Source organism: Hemitrygon akajei, chromosome 26, assembly GCF_048418815.1.
Source record: "Hemitrygon akajei chromosome 26, sHemAka1.3, whole genome shotgun sequence".
Taxonomy (NCBI): domain Eukaryota; kingdom Metazoa; phylum Chordata; class Chondrichthyes; order Myliobatiformes; family Dasyatidae; genus Hemitrygon; species Hemitrygon akajei.
The window spans coordinates 24106025-24126717 of NC_133149.1; the positions used below are offsets into that span (position 1 = coordinate 24106025).

At 40.9% G+C, this 20693-nt stretch overlaps 1 protein-coding gene across 2 annotated transcripts in view; it reads left to right on the forward strand.

Annotated features, from left to right (window-relative positions):
* msantd2 (Myb/SANT DNA binding domain containing 2) overlaps positions 1-20693 on the forward strand; it is a 47292-nt gene that overhangs the window by 5372 nt on the left and 21227 nt on the right. For both annotated transcript variants that reach the window (XM_073029735.1, XM_073029737.1), the window contains exon 2: positions 10792-11140. In XM_073029735.1, coding sequence (XP_072885836.1) covers positions 10792-11140 — 349 coding nt within the window. The remainder of the gene's footprint in view (positions 1-10791; positions 11141-20693) is intronic.

Below are 20693 nucleotides of genomic sequence, written 5' to 3' on the forward strand. Positions count from 1 at the left end.
GTGACAGTCGCTGTGCTGAATTCTCCTGTTTTTGCACTGCAGTCTGACATTGAATGAATTGACTTATTACTTACATCCTTCACGCACACAAGTAAAAACCTTTACGTTGCATCTCCGTCTAAATGTGCAACTAACAGTAATTTGTAGTAAATAGTATTTACAACAGGACAGTCAATATAACATAAAAATACAATTGTATCAGTGTGAATTAATCAGTCTGATGGCCTGGCGGAGCCTGTTGGTCCTGGCTTTTGTGCTGCGGTACCATTTCCTGAATGGTAGCAGCTGGACCAGTTTGTGGTTGGGGTGACTTGGGTCCCCAGTAGGGCCCTTTTTACACACCTGTCTTTGTAAATGTCCTGAATAGTGGGAAATTCACATCTACAGATGTGCTGGGCTGTCTGCACCATTCTCTGCAGAGGCCTGCGATTGAGGGAAGTACAGTTCCCATTTCAGGCGGTGATGCAGCCAGTCAGGATGCTCTCAATTGTGCCCCTATAGAAAGTCCTTAGGATTTGGAGACCCATACCAAACTTCCTCAACTGTCGGAGTGAAAGAGGTGCTGTTGTTCCTTTTTTTTTCACCCAACAGCCAATATGTACAGACCACGTGAGATCCTCGGTGATGTGTATGCCAAGGAACTAATAGCTTTTCACCCTCTCAACCCCAGATCCACTGATGTCAATTGGGGTTACCCCATCTCCATTCTTCCTGTAATCCACAACCAGCTCCTTTTGTTTTAGTTTTCTTGACACCACTGTGTCAGGGTGATGACTTTTTCTCTGTAGGCAATCTCATTATTATTTGAGATTAGGCCAATCAGTGTAATATCATCAGCAAATTTAATTAGCAGATTAGAACTGTGGGTGGCGACACAGTCATGGGTATACAGAGGGTAAAGGAGAGGGCTTAGGATCTAGCCCTGAGGTGCACCTTTGTTGAGGGGCAGTGGTGAGGGAGCACGCTCTTACCACCTGCTGGCGATCTGACAGATAGTCCAAGATCTAGTTGCACAAGGCACGGTGGAGGCTAAGTTCACTGAGCTTCTTGTTGAGACTGGGTGGAATTATGGAGTTGAAAGCTGAACTGTAGTCCAAGAACAACATTCTCACATAAGCATCCCTCTTCTCCAGATGTCTAAGGACCTTGTGCAGAGCTGTGGCTTTTGTGTCATCTGTCGATTGGTTGTGTCAGTAGGCAAATTGTAGGAGGCCCAGTGTGGGTCATAGCATGCTGCAGATGTAGTCCTTGACCAGCCTCTCAAAGCATTTGCTTATTATTGAGATGAGTGTGACAGGACGCCAGTCATTCAGGCATATTTGCTTTGGCCTTTTTAGGCTCAGGGACAATGGTGGATGTTTTGAAGAAGGAGGGCACTCTACACTGGAAGAGGGAGATATTTAAAATCTTGGAATGTGCATGTATCAATTTTTAGCTGAATTGAATCAGAATCACGTTTGTTATCAGTCATATTTTGTGAAATTTGTTTTGCAGTAGTAGCAGTACAATGCAATACAATACATAAATTATAATAAAGATAACAAATGAAGTAGTGCAAAAAGAGAACAAAAATAGTGAGGTAATGTTCATGGGTTCATTGTCCATTCAGAAATCTGATAGCAGAGAGGAAGAAGCTGTTCCTAAAATGTTGAGTGTGTGTCTTCAGGCTTCTGTACCACCTCTCAGATGGTACTAATGAGATGAAGGCATGTCCTAGGTGATGAGGGCATTTAATGATGGTTGCTGCCTTTTTGAAGTATGGCCTTTTGAAGATGTCCTCAGTGGTGTGGAGACTAGTGCAAATGATAGAATGGCTGAGTTTTCAACCCTCTGCAGCTTTTTCTGATCCTTTGCACTGGCCCTTCCAAACCAGATAGTGATGCAACCAGTTAGAATGCTCTCCATGGTACATATGTAGAAATTTGTTAGTCTTTGGTGACATACTAAATTTCTTCAAACTCCTAATGAAATGTAGTCCTTGATGTGCCACCTTCATAATTGCAACAATATGTTGTACCCAGGATAGACCTTCAGGTATGTTGCCACCCAGGAGCTTGAAGCTGCTCACCCCTTCCATTGTTGACTCCTCGATGAGGACTGGTTCATGTCCCCTAAATTTCCCCTTCCTTGAAGTCTGCAGTCAGTTTTTTGGTCTTACTGACATTGAGTGCAAGGTTATTGTTGTGACACCACTTAACCAGCCATTTATCTTACTCATGTATGCCTCCTTGTCATTATCTGAGATTCTGTTGACAACTGTTGTATCATCAACAAACTTATAGATTATGCTTGTGCCTAGCCACATAATCTTGTATGGCACGAATTGTAGAACTACATGAAAGCTGTGTCCGAGAATGGAATGAACATCTATTGCTTTTTACTATAGAATCAAGATGAACAAAGAAATGCAGTATTCTCATTTTGAAATGTCTTCCATTTCCTGGGTGCTTACTCAATCATCAGCATGAATATTCCCTCACCACAAGTACCAAAGTGGGGCCAGGTTTCTGACTACTCTGCAAATAACATGAACAGTACATGTTGATCTCTTTGGGACCTGGGCCCCAAGACCCATGAACAATGGCATGGAGGCATTCATAGTTCCACAGAGGTACTACTGCCATATTACAGTCTGCCTATTAATGATTGTTTTATTATCCCCTCCAAAAAAAATAATCTCCAAAGTCAAGTAATGCTAGATGCCAAAATTTCTGGGCCTCCAATCAGCATCAGAGTTGTTCAGTATTTCAAGCTGTCTGTATTCTCTGTGCAAATATTCCATAAGCTGTTACTTGACCAACTTATTTTACAAACACAAAAGATTTTGCAGATCCTGGAAATCCAGAGCAACATACACAAAATGTCAGAGGAACTCAACATGCCAGGCAGCATCTATGGACAGGAGTAAACATTCACTGTTGTAGGCCGCGACTCTTCATTAGGAGTTAATCCCTCTGGTCTGGGCTTGAAATGTCAACTGTTTATTCTTCTCAGCAGATGCTGCCTGACCTGCTGAGTTCCTTCAGCATCTTGTGCTTGTTGCAACTAATTTTATATCATGTTGTCCTCATAGCTGCATCCAAATTGATGAATGAGTGCTCTTTGAATATGAGGGAGGTGGCAGGTTACCATAAAGGATGGTGCTGGCCTAACTTAAGATTGTAGTATCTTATCGTGAGTGGAAGAAAGACTGGATCGACTAGGCTTATACTCACTGGAATTTAGAAGATTGAGGGGGGATCTTATTGAAACTTATAAAATTCTAAAGGGATTGGACTGGCTAGATGCAGGAAGATTGTTTCCGATGTTGGGGAAGTCCAGAACGAGGGGTCACAGTTTAAGGATAAAGGGGAAGCCTTTTAGGATCGAGATGAGGAAAAACTTCTTCACACAGAGAGTGGTGAATCTGTGGAATTCTCTGCCACAGGAAACAGTTGAGGCCGGTTCATTGGCTATATTTAAGAGGAAGTTAGATAATGGCCCTTGTGGCTAAAGGGATCAGGGGGTATGGAGAGAAAGCAGGTACAGGGTTCTGAGTTGGATGATCAGTCATGATCATACTGAATGGCGGTGCAGGTTCGAAGGGCCGAATGGCCTACTCCTGCACCTATTTTTTATGTTTCTATGAAGCAATCTAAACTACCTGCTTGATTGACAACTGCTAAAGCTGCAGAGGTGGGAGCATGGAATTAGTCATCCTAAGGAAGAACTGATAGTTAATCCATGGATATATGGGCAATTCACTGGCCATGCCATCATTTGATATAGCAATTTACTGATTGCACATCACTTAGTGTCATAACAGACTCAAAGGTCATGGCAACAGGTGACATGGAACAGCTGGGTGGCAGCAAGTTGTGTTTTGTGGCAGAAGTTGGTGGATCCAAGCCAGCAGTGCACGACTGGAATCTGTGACTTCTGTTGTCATGTAGTACCATGATCAAACTTGTGCATATTGCCGTGGAGCTGGATGTTGTAGACTATTTTTCAGGTGGGGGTTTTGCTGAAAAGTCCCACTTTAAACTGCCGTTGGTAATCTGGTGATTCCCCAGGATATTGATTTTGTGGAACTTGGAGATGGTATTGCCATGAAATGTCAAGCATTTGTTGAGTTGGGCTGCCTTGGAGCCATTGCCTAGTGTTTCATGATTAGATGTTGCCTCTTGAAATGGCACTGTCTTTTTGGTGATGGTACTCCCACAAGTGATGGGAGGGAATAGACTATGGTGATGATGAAATGGTGACATTTTTCCAAGTTGGGATGATATACAACTTGGAGGGAAATGTACAGTTGATGGTCTTCCCATGTACATAAAACCCCACTCGAGGCTACCTGTTTGGAAGGTGCTATGTGCATAGTGATGGGAGGGTCATGTTTGGGCCAAATGGATGCTGTGGTTTAGAAGACATGGAATGAGGCGCAGCAGAGAGGGATGTGAAGAAGGTGATAGTGTATTGGCATACTGTTACTGGTGATCACCATGTGTGAGGGTAATCGGGTGCCTGTTCTTGTGTCTGTGTTGTTGTACTACTACTGAAAGCTTGCTTAAATTAACCAGGGTTGGTGTCTTGGTGTAGGATCACTTTCAAAAACTGTGCATTAAGACCTGAAGAAATGGGGTGGTTTGTTGTGTGGAGAGAGAATGTAGGGGAAATGTTTGAAGTAAATGTATTATCAAAGTACATGTATGTCACCATATGCTACCAAGAGATTTATTTTCTTGTAGGTATTCACAATAAATACAAAAAACATAGTAGAATTAAAGAAAAACTGCACACAACAAAGACGGGCGAACAACGAATGTGCAAAAGACAATCTGTTCAAATCCAAAAAAGGAAAAACAAATAACGAGTTGCAAAAAAGTGACTTCATAGGTATTGAAATTAGTTGTGTTGGGGTGAATGGAGCTATCCCCTCAGGTTCAAGAGCCTGATGGTTGAGGGGTAATAGCTGTTCCTAAACCTAATGGTGTGGGACTTGAGGCTCCTGTAACTCTCTCCTGATGGTGGTAGTGAGAAGAGAGCATGGCTGAGATGGGGGTTTTTGATGATGGATGCTGCTTTCCTGAGACAGCGTTCCTCGTAAATGTGCTCAATGATGGGGAGAGCTTTACTGAGCTGTATCCACTACTTTTTGTAGGCTTTTCCATTCAAGAGCATCGGTGCTCCCATACCAGGCTGTGACGCAACCAGTCAGTATACTCTCCACTGAGTATCTGTAGAAGTTGTCAAAGTTTTACATGACATGCCAAATCTGTGCAAACCTCTAAAACTAGAGGCACTGCTGTATAATGTCACTTGCGTGCTGGACCCAGAACAGATCTTCTGAAATAATGCTGGGGAGTTGCTGACCTCTCCACCTCTGATCCCCTGTTTAGAACTGACTCATGGACTTCGAGTTTCCTCCTGCTGCAGTCAATAATCGGCTCCTTGGTCTTGCTGACATTGAAAGGTTGTTGTGGCACCACTCAACTAGATTCTCAATCTTCCCCCGATATGCTGATTCATATCACCTTCAGTTCTGCCAATGATAGTGGTGTCATCAGCAAACATAATATATGGCAATGACGTTAATATGTCAATGAAGCTATACTGAACCTTACAGTCATGTGTAAAACAAGTAGAGCAGAGGGCTAAGCAAACAACCTAGTAGTGCTCCTGTGAGGTGATTGAGGAGGAGATGTTTTGCTATCTGAACTATGGTCTACAAGCGAGGAAGTCAAGGATCCAATTGCATAGGGGGGTATTGAGGCCAAGGTTTTGGAGCTTATTAATTAGTTTTGAGAGGATGATGGTGCTGAATACACCAGAACATTTTCTACCTAGCAGTGTTAAATCCTGAATTTCCTGGAAAAAAATGCTTTGATTTAAAAAGTTGTAGGCCTTGCTTGCATTTCTGAATTAAAAAAAGACAACTGAACAATGCTCTCTGGGCTGTTTTTGAACCTGCACATTCCAAGGCAGGTACCAGCGGAGCCATGTTAACAATTAAGCCAGCAGCTGCTACCTTGTGTCTCAATAACTACCATAATAAAAAAAACTGATTTACAAGCAAAATGCGATCTAAAAATAGCCTGCATCTCAACAGTGTGGAGCCCTACCATTAGTATTAAATTTGATTCATTCATGGCATGAGGAGGCAAAGTCTGGCAATTATTGCTAAATTCTAGTTAAAAGCATTGCCCTACAAATGGAACCAAGGGGAGACCATGTCACCTAGTCCAGCTTTGGCATTCAGTATCATGTCTATCTAATCCATTTTGTTGCTTGTTCCCATAAACTGGTGATTCCCTTTGTATTTAAAATGTCTTTTTCTCTTGTCCTTGAATATCTATTAATAGTAGAGCCACAACCCTGTTGGGGAGAGTTCCAAGGAATTGCTGCCTTCTGTAAAACAAAAAAAAATTCTCATTTTGGATCTAATGATTATTCCATGCCCTGAGGTAATGCATGTAGTACTGATTTCCCAGCGAGTAGAAATGGTATCTCAGTATCTTACCCTGCCATTCTTTCTTGTAATCAATGCGGGCTTCTCATTCTTCTAAATTCCAGTGAAGATAGTTTGTCTATTTTATAGGATAGTCCCCTACCCCAACTGTTAAGTATTCTAAGTTCCACAGATTCAGTGCAAGTATATTCTTTAGGTTTATAGATTAAAATGGTACACCAATGAGTGCTTACTAAAGCACCATGCAATCTCAGCAAGACTTTCTCACTTCTGTAAGTGCCAACTACCATGGTCCATTCCAATTCCTTGTGTAGCTGCATGTTTACTTTCTGTATTGCGTGAACCACACCAGCCCAAGAGCTCCCTCGACAACAATTGCTCTTTTTTTCAGTTAAAAATTATTGTAATGTAACTACTACAATAAATAATCAGTCCCTTTATGGTGGTCACATCTTGGTCAAATGGCAAGGGATGACCGACCTCTTTGTCGGAAGGATGTTGGTGTGCCAGGTGGATGTTTTAACAATCTGTTAGTTTCATGGTTTTACTAACTTTTTATTCTATTTTATTTAATTATTTTTAAATTTCTAGTTGTCATTGGGATTTGAACTTGTAATCTCTGTATCATTAATCCACATACTGTAATCCTCATGCAATATTTCAATATCTATAGTATAATAGCTCGTAAATCAGCATGGAGCATCTACGTTTGAAATCCTGATTAGGTAATTTGAAAGTAAGAAAAGCTAGAATGCATTTGAAGTTGCTCAATTTTTGGCCAGCTGGAAATTGGTATGTGTTTGAAAGGACACTGTAATTTTTTTTGGTGGGGGGGTGGAATAAGACTGGAAAGAGTCATGAATTTTGAGATAAAAGTATAATAAAGGGGGCACTTTCGCCATATCAACTGTAATCAAAACAATGTAGTGATAATAAGTAAGTTCCTCCCCACGCTTTATTTGGTGCCTCGGGCAGCAACCTTGCCATTTCTTGACACTCAACCCAGCACAGGTGGAACTCGTGCAAGGAGCCAGCCAGATTCGAACCCGGAACCTCTCGTTCCAATGTCTGGGTGCAGATACCACTGCACCACTGACACAGACAGTGGTAGTAACAATTGGGTATGATAATAGCCATCCTATTCATTTGGGTAGATAACTGAAGTAATAAATCGGTGCGAGGTTGAATCCTACTTTGGTGGTCCTAAGATCTCAGGTAGAATGCGAGTGAAGAGCAAGAATCAATAGTGTGTCATTGAGTAATATTTACCATCACTTTTTCTTGCTACTTTTTTTAGGTTGCTGTTTTTTGGCACACTGGAAGGAATCATTTCCCTAGGCCTTGATGTATGATGTAATGTCATACTTTTTATACATTTTATGTATTACTTAAGAAGTCTGTTTTGTTAGTGGACAAGTATAGTGTTCTGTGTAACCACATGTAAACTGAAAATATCAACATATTTAGCTAATGTGCATAACAGACTTTGAAGTCACTAATTGTTACATCACCTACAATTATATATTTAATGTATTCTTTGTGAATACATTGAATCAATTTAAAAATACTTGCACTTGTAGCATACCAGAGAATGTTGGCATGTCTCTTCGAAATTTCTCTCTACTCATTTTCTTTTGAACAGAGATGAGGAAGCTTTTCATAATAACCTACATACGAACAATTTAATTGCAATGTTTACACTACAGAGACAAATCATCTAAGCGTTATTAGAGTAAAGACAGGTATGTTTTTGTATATGGAAGTACAGAGCTCTGCACTTGAAATGTTTCCTGGCCTTTTGTCTTTGAAGTCATGGTGGGCCTTGGTCGGCATTTTCTGAGGCATTGAGTACAGGAACTAGCTGTTGCATTGATCAGATCCATTTGTGGTATCCTGCTCTATATGATAATGGCAAATTCTATTTAGTAGCTCTCCAAATATCACACATTTTGAAGTAAATGTCAGTTTTTGCTAGTTGGAAGTCTGGAACCTGGCTACTTAGTTCTACTGGCTTCAAATCCACAATAGCTTTCTCAGAAATATGCCAGTAAGAGTACAGGTTTCCCCCGCTATCCAAAAGTAGAGCGTTCCTATGAAACCTTTCGTAAGTCTAAATGGTGTAAAGCGAAGAAGCAATTGCCATTAATTTATATGGGTAAAATTTTTGAGTGTTCCCGGACCTGAAAAATAACCTACCAAATCATACCAAATAACACATAAAACCTAAAATAACACTAACATTTAGTAAAAGCAGGAATGATATGATAAATACACGGCCTATATAAAGTAGAAATAATGTATGTATAGTGTAGTTTCACTTACCAGAATCGGGAAGACAGCGAGCACACTGGAAGGTTCACGCATTTTTCTATCATACAGTTCTTCGTAAGCACGCAAAACATCCTGCAAACCTGCCCTAAACCTACGTGCCCTTTCAAAATTAAAGTCATACTTTTCTGCAATCATTGCAGCACTGTCAATTGTAGTGAAAATCTCACGCAGTTCAAAGCTGTGGCGGCGTGATGCTGAGTGTAGTTCCTGGGGAAGGAGCTTGGCAGTGCCACTCAGCTGCTCGGGGTGCGCGCTGCCTCTATAACGGCTCGCTGCAAAGCAAACGCTGAACGTTATTTTTGCTTTTCGCCACTCTCGCTGCTCGGGGTGCGCGCTGCCTCTATAACGGCTCGCTGCAAAACAAACGCTGAGCGCTATTTTCGCTTTTCACCATTCTTGCTGCTCGGGGTGCGAGCTGCCTCTGTAACGGCTCGCTGCAAAACGAACGCTGAGCGCTATTTTCGCTTTTTGCCTTTTTTCATAAAAGTGAAAATCCTCCAGATTTCTTTCGGTTCGCGAAATCAGGTACTAATGTAGGTCTTTCGTAAAAGCAAAGTGGCGTAAAGTGAACTTCCATAAAGTGGGGGATACCTATACCCTTTTTATAATGTAATCTTTCCAGGCACAGTGTCTGAAGGGCTTTTGCATTAAAAATGCATGTATGTTGAGATGAGTTGCTCATAACTTTGAATACATAGTTATGTTATCATTACTGAGTCAATTCTTGAGAAAGGCAAATAACCAGTAAGTACTTACTTATTGCTCTCAATAAATAAGCTCCCACTACTGCACTTGGAGAAACAAACTAAGTTCTGTTCCGTGCTTGGAGCTCTTCTGTCACTTATGCAAGTGATTGTCTGCCATGGTATAACACTGTGGTAGGTGTGATGGTCACAGGAAAAATTTTTTTGTTTTTTTTTGCTCTGCATTATATAAGCAAAAGTGATTTGACTGAATCAAGTTTATGTTTAAAAAAAAAGGATCTGAGGGGTAGGTTGCAATTGTTATAAACCAAGAACAAGGAAGGCACTCTTGATCAAGAATTGGTGCTTGGGTGATCAAGTATAGTGCTTTTTGGATTTGAGCTCAGTGGGAAGAAGAAAAATAAGGGCAGCACAGTAGCATGGTGGCTAATGTAACGCTATAGAGCTCAAGCAACCTATGTTCAATTCTGCTACTATTTGTACGTTGTAAAGAGTTTGACCGTGTCCTCTGGGTTGGCTTCCTCCCACATTCCAAAGGGGAGTGTGTGTGTGGGGCCAAATATTTTCAGTTCCATTTCCATTCCTGTTCCAGCATGTTGGTCTATGGCCTCTTATGTACCAAGATGAGGCTACCATCAGGGTGGAGGAGCAACACTTTGTATTCCGTCTGGGTAGCTTCCAACCCGATGGCATGAATATCAATTTCTTCCAGTAAAAATAATTTTTACTTCCCCCTCCTCTCTTTTTCTATTCCCCACTCAGTTCTCTTAACTCTTCTCACCTGCCTATCATCTCCCTCTAGGTCTCTTCTTCCACTGCCCTTCCCCCTCTCCTCTCCTATCAGATTACTACCTCTCCAGCCCTTTACCTTTCCTACCCACCTGGCTTCACCTGTCACTTCTAGCTATCCACCTTTTCCTCCCCCCACCTTTTTATTCTGGCATCTTTCCCCTTCCTTTCCAGTCCTGCTAAAGAGTCTCAGCCTGCAATATAGACTGCTTATTAATTTCCATAGATGCTTCCTGACCTGCTGAATTCCTCCAGCATTTTGTGTGTGTTGCTTTGGATTTTCAGCATCTGCAGACTTGTGTTTATTAGTAGTTAATTGGTCACATGGGTGTAATTGGGTGTCAGTGGTGTGGGGGTGGGGACATTGGGCTGGAAGGGCCTGTTACTGTGCTCTATCTCAAAATATTGTTTTAAAATCCTTCAGTTCTGGAGTTCTGAGAGAGATGAGATTTCAATTTAGTTTCTGCACGTTACTTTAACACTGCTTTTAAGGTCTGACTTATTTTCATTCCTATACAGACTCTAAAGAGATGCTATAGTCGAGTGAAGGAACGAGGTCGGGGTAAGAGAACCTGTAACTATACATTTCAGCAGCTGGAGCAGGTCTTCGGACGTGTGCCTGTTGTGTGGGAGCAACACGCCTATCAGCCTGTTCTTATTGACAGCAGTGGACTCTACCAGGACGCAAAGCCAGGCACTATTAATCTGGAAGAAAGCCGGGAGGTGCAGCCAACCGAGTTGGAAGATTGGGGAAACCAAAAACAAGACTTGCTCATCAAGCAGGAGCTGCTCATGAACCAGAAGCAGGAACTGCAGTCCTACCAGAGGCAGGATCTCTCTGTATACCAGGACGCAGATGAGGATGTGGGTGAGCAACTTGTTGGCTTTGTACTTTAGAATAACTAGAAAATCTTGCATCTGTGGGATCTCTGGCATTTGAAATGGTCTGTCTTTGTGGTAGATTTAATGGTCTTGTATGGCAAAGAATCATGATGAATAAACTAATGGGATTTTCATGAGGGGAAAAAATACTGCAGTCATGCATTTTTTTTTCCCAGTGACATCCAATAATTGTCCATGGATGTAAATAATTATCCATAGCTCTGAACACTTGGGTCACCTAAAGTATCAGTGACCCTATCAGTGTCATTTTTATATAAGGTATCAGTGTTAGAGCTTGCTGTCGTTAATTGAGATCAGCTATCTAAGCATTTGGTGATTTAACTAAAATGTTATCTTGTTCCCATCTGTGAAAGTTCACATACAAAAAATAATGTGATTTGAACATACAATTATCTCTTTATTCTTGCTGCAAATTGTTTATGGGAATTATTGGGATATAATTGGTACAGATTCATTCAACTTTTATTGATGGCTTTTTTAACATGTTTGCAAAATGTTTAAGAACATTAAAAATGAGATGCAGTCAGTGAGTTCTGATATATTGCTAAGCTGACCCAATGCATTTGTCAGACTTTGAGCCTGATTGTTTTCAATGACCAACCTAAAGCTACCCTTTGGTTGCTGTGCCTTATTAATGTTGTGTTCTAAAATTCATCAATCAGATATTCAGGTTGATCTATTTAAATCTTCATTAATCTTGTGGACACTGTCTCTTTTCTTACCAAAATCAAGATGCAATTGTAGTCTTCTGTTATTGAATGACCAATTGTCTCTATGGTCTAACTTAATTTAGATACTCCATTAAGTTCCTCTTTGAGACAGCTGCAAGTCACAACTCTGACCTAGTTCTGGCTATACAGTACTTTGCCTCTAACACCATTTCAAAAAGTAATTAATATCATAATTGGCTGTCCATCATTATGCTTAATGCATTTTGTGTGTGAGATTTCACTGGTTCAGTAATTGGCATCTTTAAGATTGCTGCATGCTACTTGATTGCTCTTCCTTCCTAACCTATTGAAGCAGTGAAAGCCAGCACTGGCAGCCACCAATGTGAAATTTTATCTTGTGCAAAAATCAACAGAGGATATGTGCAGTTTCTTTCTGTCCTATTTTTCTTTCATCTTCTCCTAACTCCCACTCCAGTCCATTAATAGTCCTAGATCATTGAGGATAATTACAGCACTCTGATAGTTTCCTGAGCTTTGCTCAGACCACACATTTCTACTAGGAATAAAGATAATCAGACAATAGCATGCTTGAATGGCAGCTGGCTCTAAAGTGTAGTCTATTCCTTTGTTAGATTGTTGATTTAAACATAATTAAAGGTAGAACTTTCACTATTTTATAAAATGAGGATTCTTAACTTTTCAGTCTTCCACTTGCCCAACGCTACCAGCCACATGAGAAAACAAGTGGTGTTAGTTTTATGTGCAGAAAGGTTGTGGTTTCCATAACAAATGCATTATGGTAAGATGTTAACAGAACTTGACCACATCTTGGTGGATGGTTGAAAACATTCAGTGTCCCAGTTTCATTTCTTTTATGGAGGATTAGAGTGGAATTTAGTTCAAAGAAGTAAGATTTTGGGATCTTGCATGTTATCCGTCCCAATGAAATGTATCTCGGTCTTTTTTTCACTACTTCATGGATGATTAAAGCAGGTCAATAGTACAGATACAGTTGATTCTGATTAATTGGGACACATTGGAACTGGTGCATTTTGGCCCAATTAAGCAGCTGTCCCAATTAGCAGAGTTTCTTGAAAATAGTGGTATAAACTGAGTAACAAATTATGTATTTGAATTGAATAAGAACAAATTGGAACACCATTAATACTACAACGTGAAACTGTGTTAGAATCAGATTTATTATCACCAGCATATCATGCAATTTGTTAACTTAGCAGCAGTTCAATGCAATGCATAATATAAGAGAAAATTAAATAATTAAGTAAATCAATTACAGTATATGTACATTGAATAGATTAGAAATTGTGCAAAAAACCAGAAATATATTTTAAATAGTGAGGTAGTGTCCAAGGGTTTAATGTTCATTTAGGAATCTGATAGCAGAGGGGAAGAAGCTGTTCCTGAATCGCTGTGTGTGTGCCTTCAGGCTTCTGTACCTCCTACCTGATGGTAACAGTGAGAAAAGGGCATTCCCTGGGTGCTGGAGGTCCTTAATAATGGACGCTTCCTTTCTGTGACACTGCTCCTTGAGTATGTCCTGGGTACTTTGTAGGCCAGTACCCAAGATGGAGCTGACTAAATTTACAATCCTCTGCAGCTTCTTTTGGTCCTGTGCAGTAGCCCTCCCCCCCCCCCCCCCCCCCCCCACCAATACCAGACACTGATGCAGCCTGTCAGAATGCTCTTCATGCTATATCTATAGAAGTTTTATTTGTTGACATACAAATCTCTTCAAATTCCTAATAAAGTAAAGTCGCTGTCTTGCCTTCTTTATAACTGCATTGATATGTTGGGACCAGGTTAGATTCTCAGAGATCTTGACACCCAGGAACTTGAAACTACTCACTCTCTCCACTTCTGATCCCTCTGAGGATTGGTGTGTGTTCCTTCGTCTTACCCTTCCTGAAGTCCACAATCAGCTCTTTCGTCTTACTGAAATTGAGTGCCAGGTTGTTGCTGCGACAGCACTCCATTATCTCACTCCTTTACGCCCTCATCGTCACCTCCAGAGATTCTATCAACAATGGTTGTATCATCAGCAAACTTATTGATGGCATTTGAGCTATGCCTAGCCACGCAGTCATAGGTATATAGAGAGTAGAGCAGTGGGCTAAGCACACATTGCTGAGATGCACCAGTGTTGATCGTCAGCGAGGAGGAGATGTCATCAATCCGCACAGATTCTGGTCTTCCTGTTAGGAAGTCGAGGATCTAATTGCAGAGGGAGGTACAGAGGCCCAGGTTCTGCAACTTCTCAATCAGGATTGTGGGAATAATGGTATTAAATGCTGAGCTATAGTTGTTGAGCAGCATCCTGACATATGTGTTTGTGTTGTTCAGGTGGTCTAAAGCCATGTGGAGAGCCATTGAGATTGCATCTGCTGTTGATCTATTGTGGTGATAGGCAAATTGCAATGGGTCCAGGTCCTTGCTGAGGCAGGAGTTTAGTCTAGTCGTGACTAACCTCTCAAAACATTTCATCGCTACAGATGTGAGTGCTAATGGGCGATAGTCATTAAGGCAGCTTACATTATTCTTCTTGGGTAGTGGTATAATTGTTGTCTCTTTGAAGCAAGTGGGAACTTGTACCTGTAGCAGTGAGAGGTTGAAAATGTGCATGAATACTACGGCCAGTTGGTTGGCACAGGTTTTCAGAGCCCTACCAGGTACTCCATCGGGACCTTCCGCCTTGCAAGGGTTCACTCTCTTTAAAGACAGCCTAATATTGGCTTTTAAGACAGAGATCGCAGCGTCTTCAGGTGCAGCAGGGATCTTCACAGCTGTAGTTGTGTTCTCCCTTTCAAAGCAGGCATAAAAGGCGTAGAGTTCATCTGGTAGTGAAGCATCCCTGCCATTCATGCTACTGTATTGGGTTTCGCTTTGTAGAAAGTAATGTCTTGCAAACCCTGCCAGGGTTGTCATACATCCGATGTTGTCTCCAACCTAATTCAAAATTGTCTCTTCACCCTTGAAAAAGCCCTCCGTAAATCATACCTGCTTTTCTGGTATAGGCCTGGGTTGCCAGACTTGAATGCCACAGATCTAGCCTTCAGTAGATGACGTACCTCCTGGTTCATCCACAGCTTTTGGTTTGGGAATGTACAGCAAGTCTTTGTAGGCACACACTCATCTGCACAGTTTTAATGAAGTCGGTAACAACTGCAGCATACTTATTCAGATTTGAAGATGAATCCCTGAATACAGTCCAGTCCACTGATTCAAAGCAGTCCTGTAAACACTCCTTTGCTTCCCTTGCCCATACCTTCTTGGTCCTCACTACTAGTGCTGCAGTCTTCAGTTTCTGCCTATACTCAAGAAGTAGAAGTACAGTCAGGTGATCAGACTTCCTGAAGTGAAGGCGTGGAATAGCACGGTAGACATTCTTGATGGTGGTGTAGCTATGGTCCAGTGTGTTGTTTCCTCTAGTATTGCAAGTGATCTGTTGATGGTAATTGCTTAGTGTTTTTTTTTCAGACTGGCCTGGTTAAAATCTCCCAAAACAATGGTGAAGGTGGTAGGATGCGCTGTTTCGTGCATGTTGATCCCATTGCTCAGATCATCTAAAGCCTGATTGACATTGGCCTGAGGTGGAATGTAAACTGCTACCAAAATGACCCTGGAGAACTCCCGTGGTAGGTAAAAAGGACTGCACTTACTGTTAGATATTCTAGGTCTGGTAAACAGATTTGGGACATTACTGATGTATTTGTGCACCAAAAAGAGTTGATCATGAGGCATACTCCTCCACCTCTGCTTTTAAGAGACTCTATAGGTCAGCCATTCTCAACGGGGGCCCTGGCACATTTGAAGGGGGCCGCCAACTGAAAACTGTGAGAAGGGGAGTCCCAAATATTTATGGGGGCCCTGGTAACTGAACCGATGAAATACCCAAGCAGCAACCTTCATTGGAGTCAATAGTTTCCCTCCGATTTATAATATCTTTCCAACACACCGTTTGAATTCGGCACACCGCAGAGATGATCGCAGAGGCACTGAAGGACGATGACCTTACAGTTTGTGAAACATCTCAAGCAGATACACAAGGATATGCAAGAAAGATTTAATGACCTGTTAAACCTCGGTATCCCGGATTGGATTTTGAATCCATTTGAAGTACAATCCACCCAAGGTGAGGCAGAAATTCAAGAGTTTGATTGCTCTTGAGAGTGATAAAACTGCACGTTGTCAGTTCAGTCAGTTTCAAAAAGATTTTTGGATCAAGAGTGGTCTGCCAAATAAATTTACAACACTGTGGGGGTGGGGGGGGGGGGAAGCCCAAAGATTTTTTTATTCTCTTTCCCTCAACATATTTGGTTGAGAGCGGATTCTGCAAGGTAGTTTCCTCGACAAAATCCAGGAACAGAATTGATATCACAACAAGAGGAAACTTCCGACTGTCATTGTCTAATTTGGAGCCCGATATCGTGAAACTTGTGGAAAAGCACCAAGCTCAAGGATCGCATTAGGCCTGATAGATGTTTAATTTCATACAGTCTTTTTAAAGTTTTGTCCAGTATGTCGGAATGTTCAAGTTTTCTTAGTGTTCAATAATAAATGATTTTCTGTCTATCTGTTTGTGTTGTATCCCTGTTTGAAAGGGGGGCCCTGGAACCTGAGAAGAGCTCCTAAGGGGGCTATGGCCAAAAAAAATGGTTGAGAATCACTGCTATAGATCTATCCTAATGGTGTATAGTAAACTTGGCGATCTGAATCGCTGCATCCTTTATGGGAGGGGTTAACCAGTATTCTGTGAAACAAAGGACACATGGTCCTAATGACCCTCTGGTTCAGCACCCTGGCTCTGAGATCATTGATTTCATTCACCAAAGACTGCACTTTTGCCAGCAAGGCAGTCAGTATTGGGAGTTTGAAACAGTTTCCTTAAACGCACTTCTCTCCCTGATCTGCAGCCACGCTTCCTCTGTGGACGCTTCCCTCAACGACCAGTGTTGTTTCTGTCAGTTTTAAGCAGCGATAGTTCGATTAAATGCATTAAGACATCTTTGTTGATAATAGTTCCTAATAGTTATCGAAGGTGGAAATCAATGTACGTGTCTGACGCCAGTTAGAAACTGTTCGACAACAGAGTCCTGTCGCAATTCAGCAACAAGGGAATCCCGGCTATTTTCTCAATTAGTTTTTGTTATTTAAGAGTTGTCCCAAATAAGTGGCTGCCCCGATTAACCAATGGCCCACTTAACTTGAATCCACTGTATTGCCACCATTTTTGAAGTTACAAAATTGCTTTCCTTCTGCTGCTGAAGGAAAGGCTGTGGAAATTGACATCCAAATCAGCAGTTAACACAATAGTTTCATCCATAAGAAACCTCCCTTAAAAACCAGTGTTATAACAGGCTGCAGTTGCCTGTTTTGTAGTCACACCATAACCAACGTAGCAAATAGTGTTCCCTATCCTATCAAGTTATAAGCAATTTGTGTTAAGGAATATACATTATAAGCAGAACGACTTGTACAATTTTTGTTTCCATTACTTGGGTAATTTTCTAAGTCAAGTAATTTAATTCAAAAATTGAAACTTTGCATTGTTTCCAGAATGTGGATTCATTTGTATGAAAGCTGAGCAACCTTTAATCATAAAGAAAATCAGAATCAGGCCAAGTTAGTTTCTCTTTTATAAGGTCACAATATTGGCGTGGTTTTGTCAGTCCACAGAAGTAATATTTTCTATTGGCTTTTAAGAAAACCCCTAATAATTTATCAGTAGGTAGCTTTCATTTCACTTTTTAATTGGAATATATGGACCAGTCATATTCTTCATTTAGTAAGCTTAATTCATCATCCCAAAAAAGTCAATATTTCTACAGTAGTGATTTAAAAAAAATTGATGTGAAAATCTGAAATAAAATCATAAATGTTTTAATATCAGTTCCTAAATTTTAGATTTAATATGCCAGAGCAAAATTCTACAAATGAGCATGATTTTACTGCTGCAGCGCATACAATATGCTGGAAGAACTCAGCAGGCCAGGCAGTATCAATGGAAAAGAGTAAACAGTCGATGTTTCGGGTCGAGGGTCTCAGCCTGAAACATTGACTGTTTCACTTTTTTTCCCCCATAGATGCTACCTGACCTGATGAGTTCCTCCAGCATTTCGTGTGTGTTGCTTTGGATTTACAGCATCTGCAGATTTTCTCATGTTTAAGATTTAGCTGCTGTTTATGTTGAATCATCCATGGAATGTGGATGCTGCTCTGAGTCACATTTGTCGTCCATCTGTAAATTCCCCCTCGACTTGTTAGGCCATTTTAGAAGATACTTAAGAACCAAACAGTGATGGATCCAGGTTCAATTAACAATCCTTTAGGGTAGATAAAGATGGCCGTTTTTCTATCCTTAAAGTCATTAAATTAATCAAACCTCTTGTTTTATGATCCTCCAGTCTGTTTCCTGGTTATCATTATGTGGTACTGGTACAGCATTTTTAATTGAAAAGTTTCCTTGGAGATAATTGAATTTATCTTCTGATCAATAGTCCAGTAACTTCTACAGTGGTGCTAGAAAGTTTGTGAGCCCTTTAGAATTTTCTCTACTTCTGCATAAATATGACCTAAAATGTGATCAAATCTTTACACAAGTCTTAAACTAGATAAAGAGAACCCAATTAAATAAATAACACAAAATTATACTTGTTCATTTATTTATTGAGAATAATGATCCATATTACATGTATTTGTTGGAAAAAATTGTGTAAACCTTTGCTTTCAGTAACTGGTGTGACCCCCCCCTTGTACAGCAATAACTTAAACCAAACATTTCTGGTAACTGTTGATCAGTGCTGCACATTGGCTTGGAGGAATTTTAGACCATTCCTCCTTATAAAACTGCTTCAACTCTGGCATGTTGGTGGGCTTCCTTGCATGAACTATTTGTCTCAGGTCATTTCACAACATTTCTCTGGGATTAAGGTCAGGACTTTGACTTAGCCATTCCGAAACATGAAATTTCTTCTGCTTTAACCATTCTTTTTTTTTTGATAGACTGACTTCTGTGTTTAGGGTCATTGTCTTGCTGCATGACCCACTTTCTCTTGAGCTCCAGTACGCAGACAGATACCCTGACATTTTCCTGTAGAATTTGCTGATGCGATTCAGAATTCATAGTTTCATCAATGATGGCAAGCTGTCCTGGTCTGGAGGCAGCAAAGCAGGCCCAAACCATAACACTGCAACCACCACGTTTCACAGATGGGATGAGGTTCTTGTGCTGGAATGCAATGTGTTGCCATTCGCCAAACAATGCTTCTCATTTAAGCCAAGAAGTTCTATTTTGGACTCATTTGTCCACAGAACATTCTTCGGATAGCCTTCTAGCTTATCTTTAGCAAACTTTAGACAGGCAGCAATGTTCTTCTTGGAGAGCAGTGACTTTCTCCTTGCAATCCTGCCATGTACATCATTGTTCAGTATTTGCCTGATGGTAGATTTGTGAACACTGACATTAGCAAATGCAATAGAGGCCTGTAGCTCCTTAGATGTTATCCTGGGGTTCTTTCTGACCTCCCAGAATATTGCATGACTTGCTCTTGGAGTGCGTTTTGTTGGTCAACCGCTCCTGGGGAGTGTAACAACGGTGTTGACTTTTCTTTATTTGTACACCATCTACCTGACTATTATTGGTGGAGCCCAAACTCTTCAGAAAAGGTTTTATATCCTTTCCCAACCTGGTGAGTGTCAAAACCTTTTTTTCCTGGGATCCTCAGAAATCTCCTTTGATCGAGGCAATGCACAATTCCAAAAACCTGTGTGGTGAAGATCAAACTTTGATAGTGAAGACCCAGTTTTATGTTCTTTAAATAGGGTAGGGCCTCCTACACTTGCACCTGATTGTCATCCCATGGATTGAAACACCTGACTCCAATTTCCTCTTTAAAATGAACTGATAATCCTAGAGTTTCACATACTTTTTCCAACAAATACATGTAATATTGGATCATTCTTAATAAATAAATGAACAAGTATAACGTTTTTGTGTTATTTATTAAATTGGGTTCTCCTTATCTAGTTTTAGGACTTGGGTGAAGATCTGATCACATTTTAGATCATATTTATGCAGGAATAGGGAAAATTCTATAGGGTTCACAAACTTTCTAGCACCATTGTATGTTCAAAATGCCCCAGTATGCTCTATATAGTAGTGCTTTTTATGTTGTAAAATATCGCAAAAACATTGTAGAGGCGTGCCATAGCCACATTTGACATCAAGTCACAAGATTTTAATAGAGGAGTATATTTTCATTAATGAGAATCCTAAAAGCCCGCTGGTGGTGCAGTGACATCGGTGCCAGACTCTGGAGCGAAGGTTCCCAAGATCGAATCCAGTCGGGCTGCTCCCAGACACGCTTTCCATCCGTGCTGGGTTGAGTGTCGAGCTCGCAACTCGGCCTCGTTTAAAAAAAAAAACCCACTGTGCTGTGAGAAGGACGTGGGAGACCACTCAGTCTTTCTTCCAAGACAACCACTTGAAAAAAATAAGTAGTTGCTGAGGCTCTGGCAACGTACGGCACACACACAAAAAAAGCCCACTTTAAAAGGAGGCCGAGAGAGAGGAAAAATCAGAAATTATTCCAGAGCTTGGGTCCTTGGATGAAGGCAGGGTTCCTTTGTTCATTGGAAACCAAATTTTATGAGAATCAAGAGGCCAGAATGTGGTTACTGATAAATTGTTGCAGTACTCGGAGATTAGAAAATGAGAAATTTGTCATTGCTCACTTGAATTCTGGAAGCTCTCCAGTGTTCAGTACATCTACAGAATTTGTACTTTTGCATTTTGTTTGTGTCTAGAGGTGTGTGTGAGAAAATGGTGGT